General features: G+C 43.6%; 1 protein-coding gene across 2 annotated transcripts in view; it reads right to left on the bottom strand.

Moving 5' to 3' along the window:
• Positions 1–21,740, bottom strand: part of LOC111141712 (X-ray repair cross complementing 5) — an 89,282-nt gene that overhangs the window by 32,584 nt on the left and 34,958 nt on the right. For both annotated transcript variants that reach the window (XR_002640219.1, XM_022494498.1), the window contains exons 14-16: positions 17,434–17,630; positions 9,235–9,328; positions 7,003–7,072 (exon numbers count right to left, since the gene is read on the bottom strand). Coding sequence is in view for 1 of the 2 variants with exons in the window: in XM_022494498.1 (XP_022350206.1) it covers positions 7,003–7,072; positions 9,235–9,328; positions 17,434–17,630 (361 nt within the window). In the remaining variant the exon portion in view is untranslated. The remainder of the gene's footprint in view (positions 1–7,002; positions 7,073–9,234; positions 9,329–17,433; positions 17,631–21,740) is intronic.

Below are 21,740 nucleotides of genomic sequence, written 5' to 3'. Positions count from 1 at the left end.
TAAGTCATTGATTAAAGCAGTTTGCACATCAGCACAATCTGAAATCAGTTTCCTTTTTCAACCAGCTGGGCGTAGGAAGCAATCTTGAGGACAGCCCAATTCAAGAAGAACCAAGTGCAACGCCCTGCGTGACGGTCACGCACCACGCAAGCAAGAGGCGCAGAACGTATAGGAGGTTGAGGGCAAGAGCTGAAGCGCCCTAAGGAAGTACTTCCCCTGCTCCCTGCCTCCCACATCGTGCTCATGAGCACGCAGTGCCAGCCAGCTGGAGAACATACCCTTTCTGGGAAGCACCCGTCACTGCTCCGAGTCCCGAGCGGAGCCGCCTGTGAGCACCCTCCTCGCAGTCCGGCAGGCCCGGGTCATCGCTGCAAGCCGACGGGTCCCACGTTCAGTGGGGCTTCAGACTAGACTTGCTCTTCTGGGGGCTCTGACGTGGGGAAAGTGCTCATGTGAGTTCCCCATTTTCAGCCAGAGGGAAAAATACCCTTTCCATGTTTAACACAAAAAGGGGGAAAAAACCACCCAGCAGGTTGAAGGCAAGAACTTCTGCCTGACAGCAGAGAACAAACCGCTGGAGGCGGGGCGCTGCCGCAGAGCGCATCTGGACTCCCTGATCGCTCTCAGAAGAATCTCTGCGCTCACTGACAACAGACCCACAGCAAACAGCCTTTTATTTTTGTGCTACCAGTTGGCTCTCTTTCTTAACGGATAGCCAGGCTACATTTTACAAGAACCATACCCTGTAATTAGACATCTTCTGATTCACAGATTGACAGGAACTTGAAAGAATATAAAAAGCTGAGTAAGAATGGATAGCAGCCTTTTAGGAGCGTTGATGAAAACCGAAAAGATCTGCAGAGTGGTTATGTGTGCATGATGGTCTTTGCTTCCTGTGTCATGTCTTTTTTCTTTCTTCTTTTTGCCTTCATTCAAAGAATTTCATTTTAATTATTTGGTTGACGAGTTTTATGATATTAAAATGTAAACTGCAGGGCAGTGCTGTGCCATTTAATGAAATGTATGCAACCCATGAAGAAGTTTAAGCCACAAGATCCAGTGTCCTCCCCACACGTGCAGTCATCAGTGGAAAGTCAACGACTCCCGGCCTCAGTCCACCTGAATGAAGATCCACGAGTGAGACCCTCGGGGTCACGGCTGCATAATCATCCTGTCAATTATTCAATTACTAACACACCCTTGCAGCGGGTCTCCTTTATACTTCCAAATAAATGGATCGCTGTTTCCAAATATGACTTGTCATCAATAAATGAGACATAAAATAACCCTAACAGTTAAGTTCCGGGGTTTAACAATTTAAAACCAAGTAAGTCAAAAGGGAATCCTGGGAAGAACAAATGGCATATTTAATAAGAAAGATGAAGTATAGACTAAGCCTCTAGAACCCATAATCATGTATTTTCTCTCTCCTGACTAGATGTGTCACAGCTATTTTGTGAAAGGACTAAGAAAGTGTGTCACACTGCTAAAAAATAAGACAGAACTTTATAGGGCTGAAGATGTTTATAATTTTAGTTACTATTTGTATTTTGTATCCTTCTTTCAAGACGTTCAAGGTATCTGACAGAACTTATTTTTTTTAATTCACCAGCTCTGGGTAAAACAACAGAAATGGGCTATATTCTTATCTTCCTATGTTTATATGGAAAGAGAAGCTACATAAACCATACCCAAGATTACATCAACACACACACACACACACACACACACCTAATGGGAAATTTCTCCTAGATCTCAATTTTTGGGGATCCACAGTTTGGGTTTGCCTCGTGGCAGAGTCATATAATGCATGTAAGTAAACAAAACTGAAAAAAATGTCTATTTGGCTTTGATGAATGATGTAATTTTATCATGAACTGTTATCACTTTCTACCCAGTGCTGGCAAATTTTAAGAAACACCCTAGGTGGCTCAGTGGGTTAAACCTCTGCCTTCGGCTCAGGTCATGATCTCAGGGTCCTGGGATCGAGCCCCACATCGGGCTCTCTACTCAGCAGGGAGCCTGCTTACCACCCCCTCTCTGCCTGCCTCTCTGCCTACTTGTGATCTCTCTCTCTCTGTCAAATAAATAAATAAAATTATTTAAAAAAGAAAGAAAGAAATACCCTTTAACACTTAAGGGATATTGTTTGATAATCAATGAATAAGAGGTAGACAGGAGAACAAAGGCAGAAAGACTTGAGGATGAAAAGTGGTCCAAAGAAAGTGAGACGGAACAGATACAAGAAAAATAATGAAAGGCCTCAGAGCCAGAAAATAAACTGATCGTCACCTAAGCAGATGGGTATGTGCACTCCTGCTCCCTGTGCTAAAATCTAATGGTAAATGTCCATACTGGTCCCGCTTAGGATGGCTCTTCTTGACAGGTTTGTTTTTTAAACCACCCATGCTCCTGTGAGCTCAGGTGGGTGGAATGGAGCTCTACCACCCTGTCACTATTCAGAAGCCTAATAAAGAACCTACAATTATTTTCTTAAGTGAAATTTTTTCTAAGTTTTTATTTATTTATTTGAGAGTGCGTGCTCACGTGCGAGAGAGCATGAATGACTGGAGGGACAAAGGAAGAAGCAGACTGCCTGCTGACCAGGGAGCCCTATGGGGAGGGCTCGATCCCAGGACCCTAGGATCATGACCTGAGCCCAAGGCACTCAATCAACTGAGCCACCCTGGCGCCCAGAACTTATAATCTAAGTAGCAAAAACAGGGCCCAGCCTCATTCCATTCTTTTATCTGTCTCCACAGATCCATATTTCTGATTCATAAGGTCCTCAGAGAACCTATTTTTGACACACCAGGTACATTCAAGCTACTTGACATAGTATCTCATACTTCGTGCGTACATCTCAATTCAGACCTATCTTGATCACACGAATTTAGAGAGTTGAAATAATGTGGCTCTTCCTCCTCCTCTAATTTACTATCTTTCAACCATTATAGCATTCTTCCTAAGTGAAAGCAGGGAAGGGACAAGGAGTTTGAAATCCATTGTGTTCCTCCAGCGGCTGGTGTTGGACTGTTCACATAAAGGGATAACCTGGATTCAAGGAGTCTCTGAGAACGCTTTGGACTCGGGTTCTTCCAGTAAGCCTTAAGTGCAGACTAGAGACATCCCTAACCCTAACCCTAACCCTAACCCTAACCCTAACCGGATGAGGGCGCTCATGCACTTAGGACTACCGTGTGAGAGAAACAAGTCTACTTTCACCACTGAGAAATGATTATTATGCATAAGGCTGTGGTCAAGAATTTTCCTCTTGTAAAACTGCAGTGACAGAATGGTGGGGTGGGCAGGGTGGGTGAAGGAAAGGGACCAGAAAAAGAAGAGCACCTGAGAATCAAAGACAGCTTACAGAAGCATCAGCAGCCAGAAAGAACACGTTCCCGGGGTTCAGTGTCATCTCTAGGCCAATAAGCTTAAGACAAGAAATATCCCTTACACTGAAAATCAGAAGGTAAGAAATTGTGTAGATGCCTAGTTTTAGACTGCTGGTGTCAAGGGGAGGATCACAACACTCTTGGTATGACTATACTATTAAGCCAGATGGAAAGAAATTATACCCATGTTTATAATAGGTGAATGGGTCAAGTTCTAAGGGTAAAACTATCTTACTCTCTGTTACTGATCATGCTTTTGGCAACTGAATTTAAAAAGATCTACTGGAGATGAGAGAAGAGCTTCTCCCTCCCTTGCCCTAGGCACAGATTCCTGGCAGGGACAGAGAAGAACAATACCAGAAAGGTAGCTTCAAGTTTGGAGGACAACTTTGGGCTTCGGGGAAAGTGAGTCTTCACCACAAAGGGCCTTAGTAGAGATGCCCATGCAGAACAAAGGTAGGAGAAGTAATGAACAAATAAAACTTCTGGAGCTTGAAGCAAGGCAAGGAAGGATAAAAGGGAAGCCAGGTTAGGACCACAGAACAGAATCGGTTGCTCACAGGTGGGCAGTCTCATTTCCCCACAAGCTCTGCAGAAAGTCCACCTTTGTGAGGTCACTACGGAGCTCTGACTGACCCAGTCCTAGACAGAGGAACAGAGGGACACCATCATCACACCACCAGCAGCGCACCAGGACTCAGTCACATTTAACATAAAAGGTTGGTCTCCTCCTCAGAAGTCCTACCTACAGACACAAGGTTGAAAATACATGACCTTATTATGTCTGAAAAACAAAAATGTGTAGGAAAAGAGGACATTAGGAATCAGGAGAAACAGTCGGTTAAATAGAAAAATCCAGTATTTGAAAAAGACATGGATTTGAATTCCTGTGTGATTTTGGGGGGAAGTTCATTTCTCCTAGTCGTACAGTTTGTCCCCCCAAATGGGGAGAATGCTACCTATTGTAATTTATATGCCCTGTAGGGGTCACCTGCCCTTGTCACTTTCATAAGATTGCTTCGAAGCCCCAATTCCATGGCCTGGGGAAACACTGTTTTCTGGACATGTGCACAAATTCTTAAGAATTTACTCTCTTCATGAGCTCTTCAGACTCTGGTCTTCTATGCTCTCAGGTCCTTTCTCTGCTCTGCCTGAAGTAATTCCAGACCCAAAACTCTTGTCTCTTTACCGGTTTCCCCAAATAGAGCTCTCAAACCAAGGAATCCAGAATTTTATTGACACTGAATACTGGCAGTTATGAGCTGGGAACACATTGCTGAACAGTGTCCTTATATACATTCATTCACTTCCTCTCTACCTTTTCTACTCACCCCTTTCTTTCCTGAACTAGCTCCAGTTTTTCTACTTCTATGATGTTAATAGAGTCCCTTTTCTCTGAACCCTAACTGGCCAACCACCAAGCCCAGAGACAGAGGCTTAGCCTCTACCCTAAGCAGTTACCAAAATACTTTTCCAATTAAAAAAAAAAAAAGACTTTTCTCAGAAAATTCTAGCACCAACTGTTAAAGTTCTACCATCTTCTCCGCTTGCTCACATGACTGCAAGAGTGCTATGTGGGGTAACAGAGACAAAGAATATAATAACTCAGCATATGCTATTACATACAGAATATGCTGGCACAATGACTTTAACATAGCAGACCCTAGTGGCTGCCTTTACATTCTTTATCATGCCAGATTTAGTCCCTAAAGAGACCACGCCTTTACCAGCCAGAAAGACTAGTCACTTCCAAAGGGAAGACCCCTGCCTTTGGCCGAGGTAATCGACAACACACAATCGAAAGCTAAGAAGGCCTCCATCTTTCTTCAAATACATGATAATCATGATAGACAACAGCTGGCTGACTTCTGACAGTAATGACTGTGCATTCTTCCAAACACAGTCGCAATATGCAGCCAAGCAGAAAAAGCACAGGTATGAATGCTGTGAATGCTCCCTTCTATCACCCCCATATATGAAAAAGAGAAATTCTGAAGTACTGTTTCCACCAATCCTCCTCAAAAGCTGTCACTTTAATTTTAGAGCCCATTCATCTACTGAGCTGTAGTTTTGTTTTGTGTTAAACTCAAGAGCTTTTCTCTTATATGGCAGCTTTTAATGGGGCAAAAAGCTCTGTCCCCACCTCAAAACACAAAACACATACAGAATATCACAGTAACGAAGCTTGTCTTCCTTCAGAAATTCTCAGGGGCTGGCTTGCGGTGTCCCTGCCAAGAGGATGGTCCAGGAGACTGTATGCTCTGGGGCTCAGCTGGTCACGACTACCTTTGGGCAACAGCACAGCAAGCCGAGGCATCTTGCTAGGATTCTTGGAGTCTCAAGAAGTAACCTACACCTATGCTACGCACTGCAGATATTAAACTAGAAATTGTAGATTTTCCTAGACATTTGGGAGTCATTTCCCCTGCTAAAATGTCAAGAAGCTGGGAGAGAGGTTCTGTGCACACGTTCACATAAACACAGAGAAGGCAGCTCAGACAGGCCTGACCCTGGGTGACAATAATGAACACAATGTTCTCGTATGCACAAACCCGCAGGATTAGAACTGCCAGCCACCACTCCTTAAAGAGTAAATAAACACAGGAACGAACAGTCAAGTGAATGAATGTTGGTCCCAGACCCTCTGTCCTTCTAATATTAGCCCAAGTCTAAATGCAATTCCAGGTTATAATTCATAAAGAGAAAGTGTGAGGATGTAGTCAATTTCAAAAAGATCCAATCTAGTTGCAGCAGCAGAGTGTTCTGGGACTTGTGTAAAGAGGCTAACCCTTAGGCCTAGAACAAGAATTATGGGTCACTGAAAAGAGGAAGATATGACACAAAAATGTTTTATTCCAGGGGCACCTGGGGTGGCTCAGTCATTTAACCATCAGAATCTGGATTTCAGCTTAGGTCATGACCTCGGGTTGTGGGTTCAAGCCCCGCACTGGGCTCTGTGCTCAGCTCACGGTCCGTTTGTCTCTCTCCTTCCGCTCTTCCCCACCCCCCCGCTTTCACTGGCTCTCTCTTTCTCAAATAAATAAATAAATACAAAATATTTTTTTAAAAAATGTTTTATTCTGGGGCACCTGGGTGGCTCAGTGGGATAAAGCCTCTGCCTTCAGCTCAGGTCATGATCCCAGGGTCCTGGGATCGAGCCCCACATCGGGCTCTCTGCTTAGTGCGGAGCCTGCTTCCTCCTCTCTCTATGCCTGCCTCTCTGCCTACTTGTGATCTCTGTCTGTCAAATAAATAAATAAAAATCTTTAAAAAAAAAAGTTTTATTCCAAGCTCATTCACAAGACCCCAGAGAACTTCAATGAAGTGGAACCAAAAGCTCTAAGGTTCTGGCCTACTGTTTTCTTAATAAAAAGCCCTACAGATTAGCTCTTTTCCTGCTTGGGCAGACCTGTGCTGAGTTCACCCTGTGCTCAGAATGTTGCTCTGATGATCTCACCAGCGACAATCACAAAGGCCCACCAGGAAAGAAACCCGCTATATAAGGTTATCAACAAAAGGCTACATACGCTTCTTAATCTAGATTATAAATCTATCGCCCTAATTATATATCTTCCCTTAAATGCAGAGCCAACAGCACAGCACTCACCTTCCTCAAAGCTGGCTTTCTTCTGCCTCACTAGAACACAGAAGTTTTCAGCAGGATTCACACTTCCAACCTAGAACACATGCACGGACAATAAACCCACAGATCACTTCTCTCTCTGGCAGCACCCCAGGCAATGTGAGACGGCTTAATGTAGTAAGTTTGCTCTTATAAAATAAAACCAAAGACAAAGAGAAGGTCCTTTCTATTCATTTCCCTTTCTGGAGTTGTGTTCCAAGCAAGCAGATTCCTGTGGCCAGAGAGCTGCCATCTGTACTTCCACTTACCTCTCTTTCTGGAAGCTGACCTCTTTCCAGAGAGATCAGATGTATTACAACCCAAGTCACCAGTCAGCTCGGCCGGAAGGCTTTATGGGACACAACGCTGGTACATCTAGACACCCAACCAATTAGGAAGGGGAGGATTCTAGCGTGTGGGGTCTGTCCAGAATATACTTGCCTCACGGAAGATGACACGAGGAATAACTGCCTGATACTTGGTTTGCTGAAATGCCCTTTTGTGGGGACTGCTGAGGTCTCTTTGGCATTGAAGTTCTGGTAGAACATGCAAACATGCCCAAGCTGCCCATGTTCCCCCAGAATAAAAGCAGATATTGTGTAAAGATTTACCATAGTGCGAGGGGGGAAATTTTCAAAGATGAAACTATGCCACACTATATAGCACTTCCTGATCCTGGTCTTTAATCTTCCAGTCCCAACCTAGAGGCACCTGGATGGCTCAGTCAGTTAAGCAACCGACTCTTGATTTTGGCTCAGGTCATGTTCTCTGGGTTGTGAGATCGGGCCCTACATGAGGCTCCACACTGGGCGTGGAACCTGCTTAAGATTCTCTCTTTCCCTGGGTGCCTGAGTGGCTCAGTCATTAAGTATCTGCCTTCAGCTCAGGTCATGATCTCAGGGTCCTGGGAATGAGCCCCACATGAGTCTCCCTGCTCTGTGGGAAGCCTGCTTCTCCCTCTCCCATTACCCATGCTTGTGTTCCTTCTCTTGCTGTGTCTCTGTCAAATAAATAAAATCTTAAAAAAAAAAAAAAAAGATTCTCATCCTCACACCCTTCCTATCCTACCCTCTCCTTAAAAAAAAAAAAAAATCAACATGGGCGCCTGGGTGGCTCAGTGGGTTAAAGCCTCTGACTCTGGCTCAGGTCATGATCGCAGGGTCCTGGGATCGAGTCCTGCATTGGGCTCTCTGCTCGGCAGGGAACCTGCTTCTTCCTCTCTCCCCCTGCCTGCCTCTCTGCCTACCTGTGATCTCTGTCAAATAAATAAATAAATTCTTAAAACAAAAACAAAAACTTCCAGTCCCAACCTAACAGGCCCAAAGTATTACTCAGTTCACAGGGGAGAAGACGACAGGCTTCTATTATCCCTGGTAAACTTCGGTACAAAATGTACTAAAGTTTCCAGGTGGCTCTGGCATAGCAGTCAGAAAAGCTCTCAGAACAGCCAAGGTCAACTAAACAACTAACAACTAAACAGAACAACTAAACAGAACAGGTCAACAGAACAGGTCAACAGAACAACTAAAGGTTTTTTCCTTTACTGTAAAACACTGAAAAATCTACATCATTTTAAGATGTCCAGTTTTCCTGGGAGCCTTTCTTTTTAGGGTGGGAAAAAAGGCATGCCCTACTGCTAACTATCCTTCCTAGTGCATCTGGCTAGTAAGGGACAATTTTTAAGATTCACTGATTCAAAATGATGCCACTTAACAGAAGGCAATATATTCAAGTTCCAAAACCCTCTCACATTAAATAAAGTGTCAAAGGATTCCTGGTTTGGGAAAATCTTAAACTTGTGAAGCCTGTTCTGAAGTTATACATCAGAAAAGAAATAGAAGAGTCATGCTCTTAAATTTTACATATTCGGAGACTAAGACTCCTCTCATCAACCTCCACTTCTCCTATCATTTTAACTAAACAGAAAGCTGCAAAGTCAAGCCAACCAAAAATTCTCTCCCGGAAGTGCTACTACTGAGCTCTTCCAGGCGCTGCACGCTACACGTGCTCTGCGAACGTGCGTCATGGAGCTACTTCTGTAATTCATTCCCTGACAATAAAGGAAGCAGTGTGGGAAGGAGGTACACGGTTCATATATTAGAGACACCTGAGAAAGTAAATTACTAAAGGACGAACAAAAATTGCTGCAGTCCTCCTCCCTCCCCCAAGTCCCGACCTTCCAGGAAGGCGGGAGCGCCCTGGGGAAGTTCTGCTTACACTGGTGACGCTGCCTTCAGCCAGGCTGGAGACGCTAAAGCCAGCCGCCCCTTCCTCAGTCTTCAGTTTTTTAGAAGTGGGTCCCTCTTCATGGCTGGAAAAGAAATAAATGGATTTTTTTCTCTTAAAACAGACTAAATAATACTAAAACCAGACCTGGTTGACCTGTGAAATATACATTTATTTTTCAAGGGTCAAAAATCAACAGCCCCGCTTAGTCCTTGACAAGGAGCCTGCCCCCCACCCACAGGCCCAGAATTTCTGAAGGCCTGCGGGGAGCAGCCCTGGCTCTGCATCACAGAGCCAGAAAAGTCATAATCAGTAGCCGCAGCACAGAGCCCCCTCCAAAGAGGAAGCTACAAGCAAAAGGAAAGGAAACCCGGCATTTCAGGAAGAGACCCATTTGCCCTTCAGATACCTTTTGCTAGCTTCTGTCTCAGAATCGATAGCTATTAGCTTTCCATGGACATGGATGACCTTTGGGTCTAATACCCCATCTTCTCCACCATGTATGCTACAGCTTTATAAGCTTCTACTCACAGCTGTCAAAACTTACTAGACCATCCCTAATTAAATATGCAAGACATTGTTCTTAGAGAAGTCCTTAAACTATAAAAAACTACTTTCAAAAAAAGCCTTTTAATTTGTTCTTTTATAAACCTAATTCTGTTTTGGGCAATATGTTAACAGTCCAACAGCATCTGTGTAGTAAGGGAAAGATGATTCTAAGGAACCGTATCAAACATCTTGTCTCAAGTAACATGCTGGCTTCTACAGCCTGCCTTAAAGTCAAGAGGAGGACAAATTCATTGCAAAGGAGAAGAAAATCAAATCCAAAGACTCTGCCTATAATCTCCCTTAAGCTGCTAAACATAGAGACAGGAGAATTTTTCTCCCAGACAAATAATCAATCTGGGGCAAAAGCAGCTGTCGAGAAATGGCTGAATGAGAAGGAAAGTTAGCAACCAAGATCTAGTATCTCTAAACATGGTGTGTTTCTGTTCAAAAGCCCAACCTTCAGAGAATGAGCCTTGAAGAGGTTATCCTAAAAACAAAGAAAAATGAGGCACAAGCTGGCTTATTCAATATTTCAATAAAGAATCTCTTAGTGTGAGATAAAAGAACTGAAGTAATTATTATAGCCTCACAAACATGAATTCAAACTTTTATTACTTGACATCTTTCCATTCACCACTTGCCTTTTTCCCTTTGAAAAGTAAAGACAGAAAGATAGAGACCAGGAAACATGAAAAGGGGTGAGTGATTCAGAATAAGAAATAACCACACAAAGCCTGGATGGCAAAAATGGGAGGAAAAATGGCCAAGCGCAAGGAAGCATGAAATTCCGTCAGAACTGGAGTCCTTTTAAAAAAGTCACGGCCATCTCAGTGAACCTTTGCCAGTTCTTCCCAAGAGACAGACAATGCAATACTCCTGGATTCAAGTCTCACGTTTTCCACTAACCCTGGACCCTTTATGCTGCCCTAAAGGTATTGATTGGTATTTTAATTTTTGTATATCTAGAATATCTAGTCTAGTAAGTGACTCCCCTCGCTGGTCTTCAGTTTGCTCCTCAGAAAAACACTATGATGAAAAGTACCATGAGCATATCACTACTCATCAACAGTTTCCAAAAATAAAAATCACCTCATACAGTGTGTTAAGAAGCATTAAACATATAAAAGCGCTACGCTAAGTTCTGTGAGAACACAAGGTTGAATTGCATGAAGAATTTCTTACACCTTCCAAAATATGGTTCTAGTGATGGAAGGACAAAGAGACCTATATACCAATCCTCCAGGACTGGGTAGGTAAAGGCAGTAAGCAGAAAGTAGTGAAAATTTGAATATGGTTAATGTTCTCAAGACTGAACCATTTAACAGCATTATTAGGAATTTAACATATATTAAATGAATAATGTCTCTCTCTAGTGGGAAAGGGCAATGACTCTCATCCCAAAATTATCTAAAGAAGCCGAGCTCCAAGAAGATAGAAATTATCCACGCAAGACCCTAGCAGACATACAAAAGTCAACAGCTGCTGCAACTGGATGTCAGAACCATGGACAATTTACTATTCTTTCTCATTTTATTATTGTCTTTTATAAGTATGTATACATTCTGTAATTCATCTATTGGCCAGACATTTACCTAATAGTTACTATGTGCTGGCCACTATACTAGGCTCCAGATTGTAAATGTGCAAAACGTAATGCCCAACCAACACTTTCAGGAAATTCAGCCAAATAAAAGAGATAAAGACACAAACACGCGATTAACAAACTACTGTGGTAAGCAGCAAGTCCCTCTAAGAGGATGGCTAGTTGCTGTACTGGGCTGGGGGACATGAGAGGCAGGCTGGGAAGCAGTGAGAAAGGAGGATGGGAAATAACAGCAGTCCCCCCTTATCCATGGTCTTGCTCTACCGTTTCGGTTACCCGCGGTCAACTACAGTCTGAAAGCAGATGATCCTCCTTATGACTTATGGTCCAAAGGTCAACAGTAGCCTCACGCTACATCACAATGCCTACATCATTCACCTCACTTCGTCTCATGCAGGCATTTTATCATCTCACAGCATCACAGGAAAGAGGAGTCGAGAGGGACCACATTCACAGAACCTTTATTACAGTATATTATTATAACTGTTTTCTTTGATTATGATTGCTGTTGATCTCTTGCTGTGCCTAAGTTATAACTTAAACTTTATTGTAATTATGTAATACGTATATAGGAAGAAAACTTAGCAAGGATAGGGTTCAGTACTATACATGGTTTCAGGCATCTGCTGAGGGTCTTGTAACATATCCCCCCCGTGGATAAGGGGGGACTGCTGTATCTAAATCATGGACACAGAAACTGCAAGGAAAGAAAGTGGATCTCTAGGGAGCTAGACTATGAATAAGTACTTCTTTTCTTGCCGCTTACTAGGTTTTCTCATTTGTGTAACGGAGTTTGAGCTTAAGGCAATGCTAATGGAAAGCCACTAAAGCAAAGGTTTTTAATCAGGGGTCCAAGGATAGTGACAAGGAATACGTGAATCACCTGAAATTATATGCAAAATTTAGTATATTAGGTCATTTTCCTGGGAGAGAGGGTTCACAGTTGTTTGTTTTTTATTAACATAAAATGTATTATTTGTTTCAGGGGTACAGGTCTGTAATTCATCAGTCTTACATAATACACCGCATTCGCCACAACACATACCCTCCCCAATGTCCATCACCCAGCTGCCCCACCCCTCCCACCACCCCCTCCACTCCAGCAGAGGGTTCACAGTTTTTATCAGATAATTGAAAGGGTCCATCATATGCACACACATACACACAAAGATTTAAGAATCACTGTGTTGATGTGATCAGATTTGTTAAAAAAAAAAAAAAAAAATCACTCAGGTCACACGATGGATTGGAAATAGGTAAGACCTGAAAAGGAAATCAGTTCAGGTTTTATCTCAGTAAAGCAGGCTAAACTGAGGCTTGTAGAAGGGCAATGGCAGTGGGGGAAGCTAATAAGAGCTAACTTTTTTTTTTTAAACATTAACCACAGGCTAGTCACTACACCAAGCGTATTTAAAATACCTCAGTTAAACTTCGCAACAACCTTATAAAGAGTTAGCTCTCATTACTGACCTTTTACAAATGAACAAACCAAGGTCCAAAAGTGCCTGACCTTGTCTAAAGCACAGTTAGTAAGAGGGCCCACAAAGAATCCTGTACTCTAAGCCACTCTCCCGTAGGGCTCTGAAAGGTACCTATTTCTTATCTCAAATAGCGCAGAGCAACTTGTCAATTTTTATCACCATTGAAGGGAAATGCTTCAATTTGGATCCAACTCTACTTGACTGCAAAATCAATGGTATTAGCCACTATACTAACCAGAAGCAAAGGAGGAGGTTTGAGGTAAAGCTAACACAGCTTGGTACACCAATTAGACATGGAAAGTAAAGGAAAGGTATTGACTCCCTGAAAATTAAGCATCATTCACTGAAACACAGGATAAAGCATGAAGAGGGTTTGAAGGGAGCATGGAAGGAGACAGAAGATGATGAAGTCATTTCTGGACACACTGAACTCGAGAGATCTACAGACACTTCAGATGTCCAGAGCCCAGGATGGAATTATATCAGAATAAACAGATTCTCAGTAGTTTTTGAAAACCTGTATGTGAAATAACAAAAGGTCCTGGGACATGCATTGCTAAGGCAACATGGCATAATGGTTGGGAAGGTAAGCTCTAGAGTCAGACTGCATGTAAACCCTTTCTCCCAGTATTTAACCTACTGTGATCTTGGGCAAGTTTCTTATCTTCTCGAAGCCTCAGTGTCCTCAGTTTTAAGAGGGAGTTAACAAAAGAATCTACTCCCTAAGACGGCCAAGACGGTCCACACAGGTAAGGCATGTTTACAACACACACACCTGTGTCCAATACATGTCAGCTCTTTCTGAGGAGGAGTCCTACAGGACAGAACATCAACACTTAAGATGGGGCGGGGTGGGGGGTAGGGGGGTGGCCGACTCCAGAGGCATCTTAGAGGAAACTGCAAAGGTTTAGAAAGAAAATTCTGGAGAAGTTAAAGTTAAGGAAGATATAGGAGTCCCAAGGAGGAAAATAGCTGACAATGTCAAGTGCTACTAGGAGGTCAGGAAAGGAAAGGACCGCCAGGCTGAAGGAAACTTCGCAGTTAGTGTCTTATGGAAGACAGATTGCAGGGAAATGGCTGGGAAAAGCAGCAGTGCAGACTTTTCTTCCAATATGCCTACCTTATAGAAGGAAAGAAGACGGTAACAGGCAGCAATCAGAGGGAGAAAACTGAGGGCATGATTGTATTTTGACTTAGAGGAAAGAAATACAATCCCAATGTGTGGAGGCAAAGGAGTTGGTCAGAGGGAGAAGATGAAAATACAGAATGAGGGAGGAAATCATTAGTGGACTAAGGCATCAGATGAGACAGAAGATGACATCCCAGGACACAGGTGAGAAAGACGGATTTTGGATAGGACAAGGCACACCCTTCCACTGAGACCTGAAAGAAGGAAGTAGGGGCGCCTGGGTGGCTCAGTTGGTTAAGGGTCTGCCTTCAGCTCAGGTTATGATCCAAGTGTCCCGGAGTTGAGCCTCACATTCGGCTCCCTGCTCAGTGGAGAGTCTGCTGCTCCCTCTCTGTCCCTTTCCCCGACTTGTATGCACATTCACTGTCTCATTCAAATAAATAAAACCTTTAAAAAAAAAGAAACAAGGAAAAAAGTAAGTGAAGGCAGATGCGGCACAGGTATATTTTTAGAGGAAATGGGCCAAAGAACTGACGCATTCCACCTACGGGCCTCTATCTGCCTTATGACATTGTTATCACCATCAGAGTCCTCTCGAACATGCCAGGGACATGACAAAGATTTTGTAAATCGTTTCCTCACCAACAATTATGCTTTCTATGTGTTAGGCACGGTATTGGGTTCTAGCCCTCCAGTAGTCAACAGCATATATTACTCAATTAACCCTCACGACAATTCCATGAGAACTATTCCCAGCAACCCTATTTACCCAGGTGGAAACTGAGGCTTCGGGCAGACAAGCAGCTTGCACCAACGGTCACACTGCAGAGCGAGGGGACCAACTCACACTGTCAGACTCTGGAGTCTGAGGTCTATACCAATAACCAGGTGAGGCTGGTCGCTGAGGGTATGTGGGGAGGATCTTAGGGGACTTGAAAAGAGAAGAAAAGTTTAGACTGTATCTGCACAGAGACAAAAAGAAATCAAGATCACATAGGAGTTAGGTGCACAAACAGGATTAGACCTCCAATGTCATAATTCTCACATTCAAGTTCTCTGTCCAAGAGCCATTATCGTTTCAAGGGTGTGCAGCAACACTGAGAGAAGAAATGCTTTCATATGGTAGGGGTAAAAGTACATTTTGGGACTACATTGTCAGATGGTGCTCTTACCTTCTTGAAATGAATGAAATCACACCTAACACTCAGGCTTCAATAGGTCCAGCATGAGTACTAGATCTTCTCAAATATTTGATGTTTTATTGGATAATGATACTATTACTGCTTTGGGTTCTGACTCCTGCCTTCCTTTCAAATAGTTCAAACAGCTTCAGTATCTGTAATTTCATGGTTAAAATATCTTGAGATGAGGCTGTTTTTACGTAGAGAAACTCTCGTAAAGGTAAATTAACCAAAATCAGATTGAGAGTGTCAAAGCTAGAATAAAAACTGGTGATTCCCAGCTCAGGACTCCTGTCTTGGCCTGACACCTCCTCACAGACATTTGCCCACTCTCCAATCTTAGCCCCCCACCTCTACAATGGAACTATGTACCGTGAATACGGAGGTGCTGAGTAGACACAAAAACACAGACACAAAAACAACAGCTGTTGTTAGCAATTTTTCCCTAATAGGGAGACCACCTCTAAAGCTGACTAAAGCCGCATCATTAAAATTGAGGGGTTTAAGAACCTTGCAGAAGGGACTGAGTCATTCTTCATAAATACAGGAACGACTCAATAAATATTTGTTAAATGAGTCATTTCTGCAGTTCTTAAAAACCTGGAAGACTTCTGAGAAGAAAGGGCTGAGAACAGGCGTGTGAGTAGGTGTGTGTGAGCGAGATAATTCCCAGGCCCCCCGCCGATAACTTGGCCCTGTCACAAACCACTATGGGAGGAGAGCACCAGCAGCCAACGCGCTCCGGCTTCCTCAAACAGTGAGCAGGAGGAACAGAGCTGAAGGTGTAATCATTGCGGGGATCAAATCACAGAACAACAGTCTTCCCGGCCTTCGTGGTGTGTTTTTTAACCAGCTAATTTACATTTTAATCAACGAGAGGAGGGAAAAAAGGCCCATTTCTTTCCCACAACACCAGAAGGTAATCAAGATCATGAACTGGAGTTTTAATACACAGAGAGAGAACAGCCACATGACTGCAGCGAAACCACTGCAAACCTGTCTCGGGCAGAAAGGGACTCAGAAGTACACAGAGCTGTTTTAAAATCCCAATCCAGAGGGATACACTAGATGAGGAGAGGAGAAGGAAAGTGGATTTTTAGTGACAGTCTTCCTGTGTAAAGAGAAAGAAATACCTCTCCAGGATGTGTTAGGAACACATATGATAGAATATACCAATGCCATGATTTTTTATTTTCAGTTCCGACAAGGCCTGGGGTATTAACCTCTATAAAGAGTCACAGAAGACGCACAGCTTTCTATTCAACTTGGAAAGGATTTCAATAACTTAATAATTTACAGAACCCTGTGATGGTTTCTGAAAATTATTCCGTACTCTTCCAATGGGTTATTTACAAACAATATGCTTTAGTTTGTCAATAAAGATACATGTGTGGGAAAGAAATCAAAGAAAAAAAGGGAAAAAAAATTATGGTCTATAACTGACTCTTAGAATGTAACCTAAAGAAATGAATAGATCATTTTGATTTGGGGAGAAAAGTCACCAATAACTGAGCCCACACCTGGCAAAAATCAATGTTATACACCCAAATGATTCTGGATCATCAACCATAACTTCTTATAGTTTTTGTTTTGCTTTGAATGGAAACTGACACAGACTGTGAACAGAATCTGATGAGGGTAAAAACTTTACTCAGCTACTTCAAAGCTTGACCACAGGAAAAGCATTTTGCAGTCCTTAAACTACAAATCCCTTCCTCCTGGCATACCCAGGTACATCACTGATACGGTATGAGCACAGCTAAAGAAGAGCTAGGTTTGCATCCTCCCTTCCACTTTTCCTCCAAAAGTCTCACTGCTATTCTCGGATGCCAGCCTCCCAACTGAAAAAACTTATGACCTTGACTCCTGTCCTCTCATTCCCAGCACCCTACTTTAAAAACAGTAAAGGTTAGTTAGTCTTTGATGTTCAGAAACTGTTTAGCCTTCCCATTAATTATTAATCACCCAGACTGTGGTGCTGATCAAAATATCAACAACCCAGAAGACAGCTCTAAATTCCAGATAGAAAAAAAAAAGAAAGAAAAGAAAAGAAATTCCAGGTGAATTTGTAAGGGTAATAGATCTACAACGGACAGATAAATGACTACTTTCAATGCAAGGGTCAAACATCAAAAGGTTTCCTCCTTCAAGTACAGACCCATAGGCAACCCTTAATTCTAAAGGTCCTCTAAGACCTGCCCAGTCTCACATGCTCCAGTGTCAAGTGCAACTACATCGAGTACTTACTTGTCTTGGAAAATGTCCTGAGCAGTCACTTGATCCTTTTTCTTGATGGCTTCAGTCAGTGGGAAAACAGTCTTTATTTTAGAGAGCGGAATTTGACATTGAGCTGTCACCTCAGTGGGGGGGTCCAGCATATTCAAAATATGCTGCTGAATTGGGGGCAGAGGCTCCCGGGGATGTAAAGCTCTGTGTAGCAGACACTGTGGAAAAGGAAGAAGGGTTTTGAAACGCAGATGTAGACATCATACATGACTTCACTACAATTTTTGATCAGAGCTCCTGCATGTTTAGTTTGCGAGGGCTACAGGATTCTTACCACGTGTAACAGGGAACAAAGACGTGGCCTTGGAAGCACCCGGGTTAGCAGGACACCAGCACTGAGCCTGGCAGTGCCATCAGCTGGAGGCCTCTTAGAGAAAAGGCTCATCTTACAGAAAGAGGCTGCTGTTTCTCCCACCTAGACGATAGGCGAGTCTCCCTAAGACCTATCATTCCAGAAGTGTCTAATCCTTCTACCTCCCCTCAGCAGACTGCTTTCTCCCTTGCCTAATCTTAGACGACGAGGTGTTGTGGGGGTGAAACGGGGCTCAGGCGGAGCTGCCAAGCTCAGTGAGTCCCAGGAGGAAGTCTGCGGGAGAGACAGAATACTGGTCTGTCCCAAACCCTCCCGGAGTGCTGAGTTTGGGCTCTTCTTCAACGGTCGATCCACTTCTGTCCATGTGTTCTCCCATCACTCTTGTCTGGGGACCATCTCCTCTTGTGGGATCCACCGCGATCACCTTCTAACGGGTCTCCCTGAATCCATTTCCACCATTCTGTGAAGCCGAAGCTGTCTTAAACCAAGCCCTTCCCACACCTGAAGAAGTGACACACACCACAGCGCCTCCCTCATCTGCTTCCCTCCTCCCTCCCTCTCACACCCCAACTAGGCCAGGCTCTTCCTGCTTCACCCCCATGCCAGTGCGACCCAGCCTTTGGGGCCTGTGTTTATCACTCTCTCTGCCTCATAGGGCTTCCCTTAGATCTCCACGGAGTTGGCCCTTTTTCATCTTTCTATTCTCTGCTCAAATATCGCCTCCTCAGAGAGGCTCAACCTGACACTCTATGAAGGAGCCCCTCTACTCCCATCCTGCCGCCCAGCTATTTCCTGTCCCCGTTTTATAGTTTGTAAAGCATTTATCATTATCTAAAGTTATCTTATCCATCTTATCACTTATTATTTAACCTCCCTTCTTAAAAGCAGAGATCTTGTTTGTCTTATTAACTGCTGAATGTCAGGTACCCAAAACAGTGGGTGGCAATGATAAGCAGCCAACAGGTACTAGTGGAAGGAATAAAGGATTCTTTCCTAGGACTCTATTTGTTGACACAAGTGTCAGGAAGCGGCCCCAAGAACAAGGCTGGGATAGAGTCTAGGGCTGGTTCTGCCCTGCTCTGGTGAGTGGAGACCTGGACAAACCACTTATACTCAGTCCCTGACACTGCTTTCTGGCTGTGAATGCTAGCATCTGCCCAGAAAAGCAAATACTATCAAAGGAATACAGGAAGGTAAGCAACAGGAGCAGTACAGGAAGCAAAATGAAACTACCAATTCACTGACCTTTCCTTTCCTTTGCTCTACATTCCAAAATTCAGTTGGAGAACAAGACTCCTATTATTCCCACCTTCAAAGACTTAAACATCCGTAATTTTAAAGAAAAAACAAAACAAAACTAGAGAGTTGAAAAGTTCTTATAATTCAAAATACTGTTTAATATCCCAAGGTATATGATTCATACTGCCCCACTGTTTTCCTACCCTGTAGAAAATGTAAGCTGACATATCCATTCTAAAGAACAAAAAACTGCAGCTTAAATAGTAAATATTGTCTAAGTTGACATCCTCTAGAACTTTCATGTGCTACCCCCTCATCCCAATACGCCAAACCACACTCTTCCTTACCCAAAGTAGATTCATTTGTCTCAGAGTCTGATTCCCATTTTCCTCTTTCCTAATTACTCAACATTCCCTTGAGCAACAATAACACCAGCTCGTTTAATGTGAAGCAAAAGGAGAAACCAAAGTGATCCCAAACCCTGTGAATCTACCCCCAACCTTCTTGTGCATGATTCTTAAATCACAGTGCTCTCCCTCAGGTCATTAAATTATCTACAAAGCTTAGAAAGCCCTCAAGATGTAAGCAGTAATCCAATACCCAACATAGCAGACTGTTCTGGAAGATTCTGGGATATTCAACTGACATTTCTGGGAAAAGAACTAGGGCAAACAATGGACAAATATCCTACCCAACCTCCCCACCGAACAATATTCCAGATCTTCAGTATGAATTCCAGGCAATTCTTTCAAACGGTGTCATCACCCTACAGGATGTGTTCTTAAGCATCAACCACTCATGTTTTTTCAAAGGATATGTTTTAGATAAAACTAAGCAAGATACTTAATCAAATTCATTCACTCAAAAAACCTCAAATTCATTTAAAAATGGAAGTTATGAGAAAGTAAAACTTTTTAATAGCAGAGGAGCGAGATTACAATCTTAAATTTATTTCTCTTTTACAAACTGTTTTTACTTCATGTGATTTTTACAATTTGAAAAAGGAAAAAAATCCACAGGCCACATGGTTAGCTTATAAGCTACCAATACATTGATTTTACCAACACTGTATCAATGATTTAATAAGAGGCCGGTGTTAGGGTATACTTCCCCTAAAATATATCTTTCAGCACTTCTTTCCAAAATTAGAATTAAATTAACCTGTTGTCAACAAATTGATGGTTAACCTCTCCATCCTTCTGCCCCTTACTCCCAGCTCATTTTCTCTCAGCTATGAAATGTTTCATTTATAAAGGGAACGTTCCTGGACCCCACATCCTTGTTAGCTTCCCATGTCCCCTCTCTCTTTCCCTCCCTCAGTGGAGCCTTCTTCCCCAGCAATGGACTATGCCACTACTGGTCCCCACCCCCCTACTCCACTGGCGCCCCCACCCACCCTGCCCCTGGCCCTCAGTCAGCAAGGGCGCTCAAGGTAAGCGAAGGCCCTCAGCATGTGCTCACCCCCACTCGCCAGTGTGCAGCATCTGACTTGTCGTTCTTTCCTTCTGGACATGCTTCACTCCCTGTGCTTTCCAAGGCACCAGCTTCTCCCTAGTTCTTTCAACCTCTCTTGACTTTTTGTGGGTGGGGGTGGTGGTGGTGACAGGAACATTTCATTTTGTCTCTTTCAAAACCCTTCTTTTTCTGTCTATCCCTAATTATTCACTCATACATTGGTGTTCAGGACTCCATTCTCTTTTCTTCTCATGCAACATACTATCCCCAGGGGATCTCGTTCACTTCTATTTCTACACGAACGAAGAGGATCTCAAGTCCCTAATTCTCTCCTGGGCTCTGTATCCCTACTTCCAACTTCCCACTGGGTGCCTGTACCGGGATAGCCGACAGCTCAAATTTAACCCCTGCAAAAATACACAAACTGCTTTTTCTGTCTGTTCATTCTGTATTCCCCATTGTCACTGACAGTGAGGCCATCCTTCCACACTTCTTCATCCAAGCTAAGATCCTGTTCTCTCCAATTCCGAGTTCCTCTGCCTTCACATTTTCCCTCTCTGCTCTCCCTGTCACTATTTAATTCAGGCCTTCACAGGGCCCATTGCACCTTTTCTAATGGGTCTCTGCTCCATCTCCACGTCATGGTCAAATCCCATTTCTACAAATCTGTGACCCACCTGCTGACAAAACCCTGCCGGGACTTCCCACTGCCTACAGGGTAACACCCAGGGGACTGGCTCCTCACGATCTACCTGCCGCTTCCCTTCCCTGACACCCTTCCCACCATCGCCCCACACAGCCTATTCTGCAGCCAAGTGCAACTATCTGGGGGTCCCCAAGTCCAGCTACCTCCTCCACGTTCCCATGCTTCTGCACATGCTACTACTTCTGCCTGCCATGTCGCTGTCACATCACACATCCCCTTTCTTCCTCAGTGAAGCCTCCCTTCAGTCACCCACTTGTAAGAATCTTTTCCCCACAGTGTTTTATACCCACCACTGTTGTACCTATTGGTTTTGCATCTCCGTTCCTCTCACTCTTCTGGGGGCAGAGGGGCTCCTTTCAAGAAGTGAACTTATTCTATCTTAGCTCATGGCACAATGTTAGTCCTCAATAAATATTTGTTTTAAAAAAGAAAAGTGAGGGACGCCTGGGTGGCTCAGTTGGTTAAGCAGCTGCCTTCGGCTCAGGTCATGATCCCAGCGTTCTGGGATCGAGTCCCGCATCGGGCTCCTTGCTCAGCAGGGAGCCTGCTTCTCCC

This window comes from Enhydra lutris, unplaced genomic scaffold, assembly GCF_002288905.1.
Source record: "Enhydra lutris kenyoni isolate GAN:26980312 unplaced genomic scaffold, ASM228890v2 scaffoldscaffold1, whole genome shotgun sequence".
NCBI classification, from domain to species: domain Eukaryota; kingdom Metazoa; phylum Chordata; class Mammalia; order Carnivora; family Mustelidae; genus Enhydra; species Enhydra lutris.
Note: the sequence above shows the minus strand (reverse complement) of the source record. Positions and strands in the feature narration are given on the sequence as shown.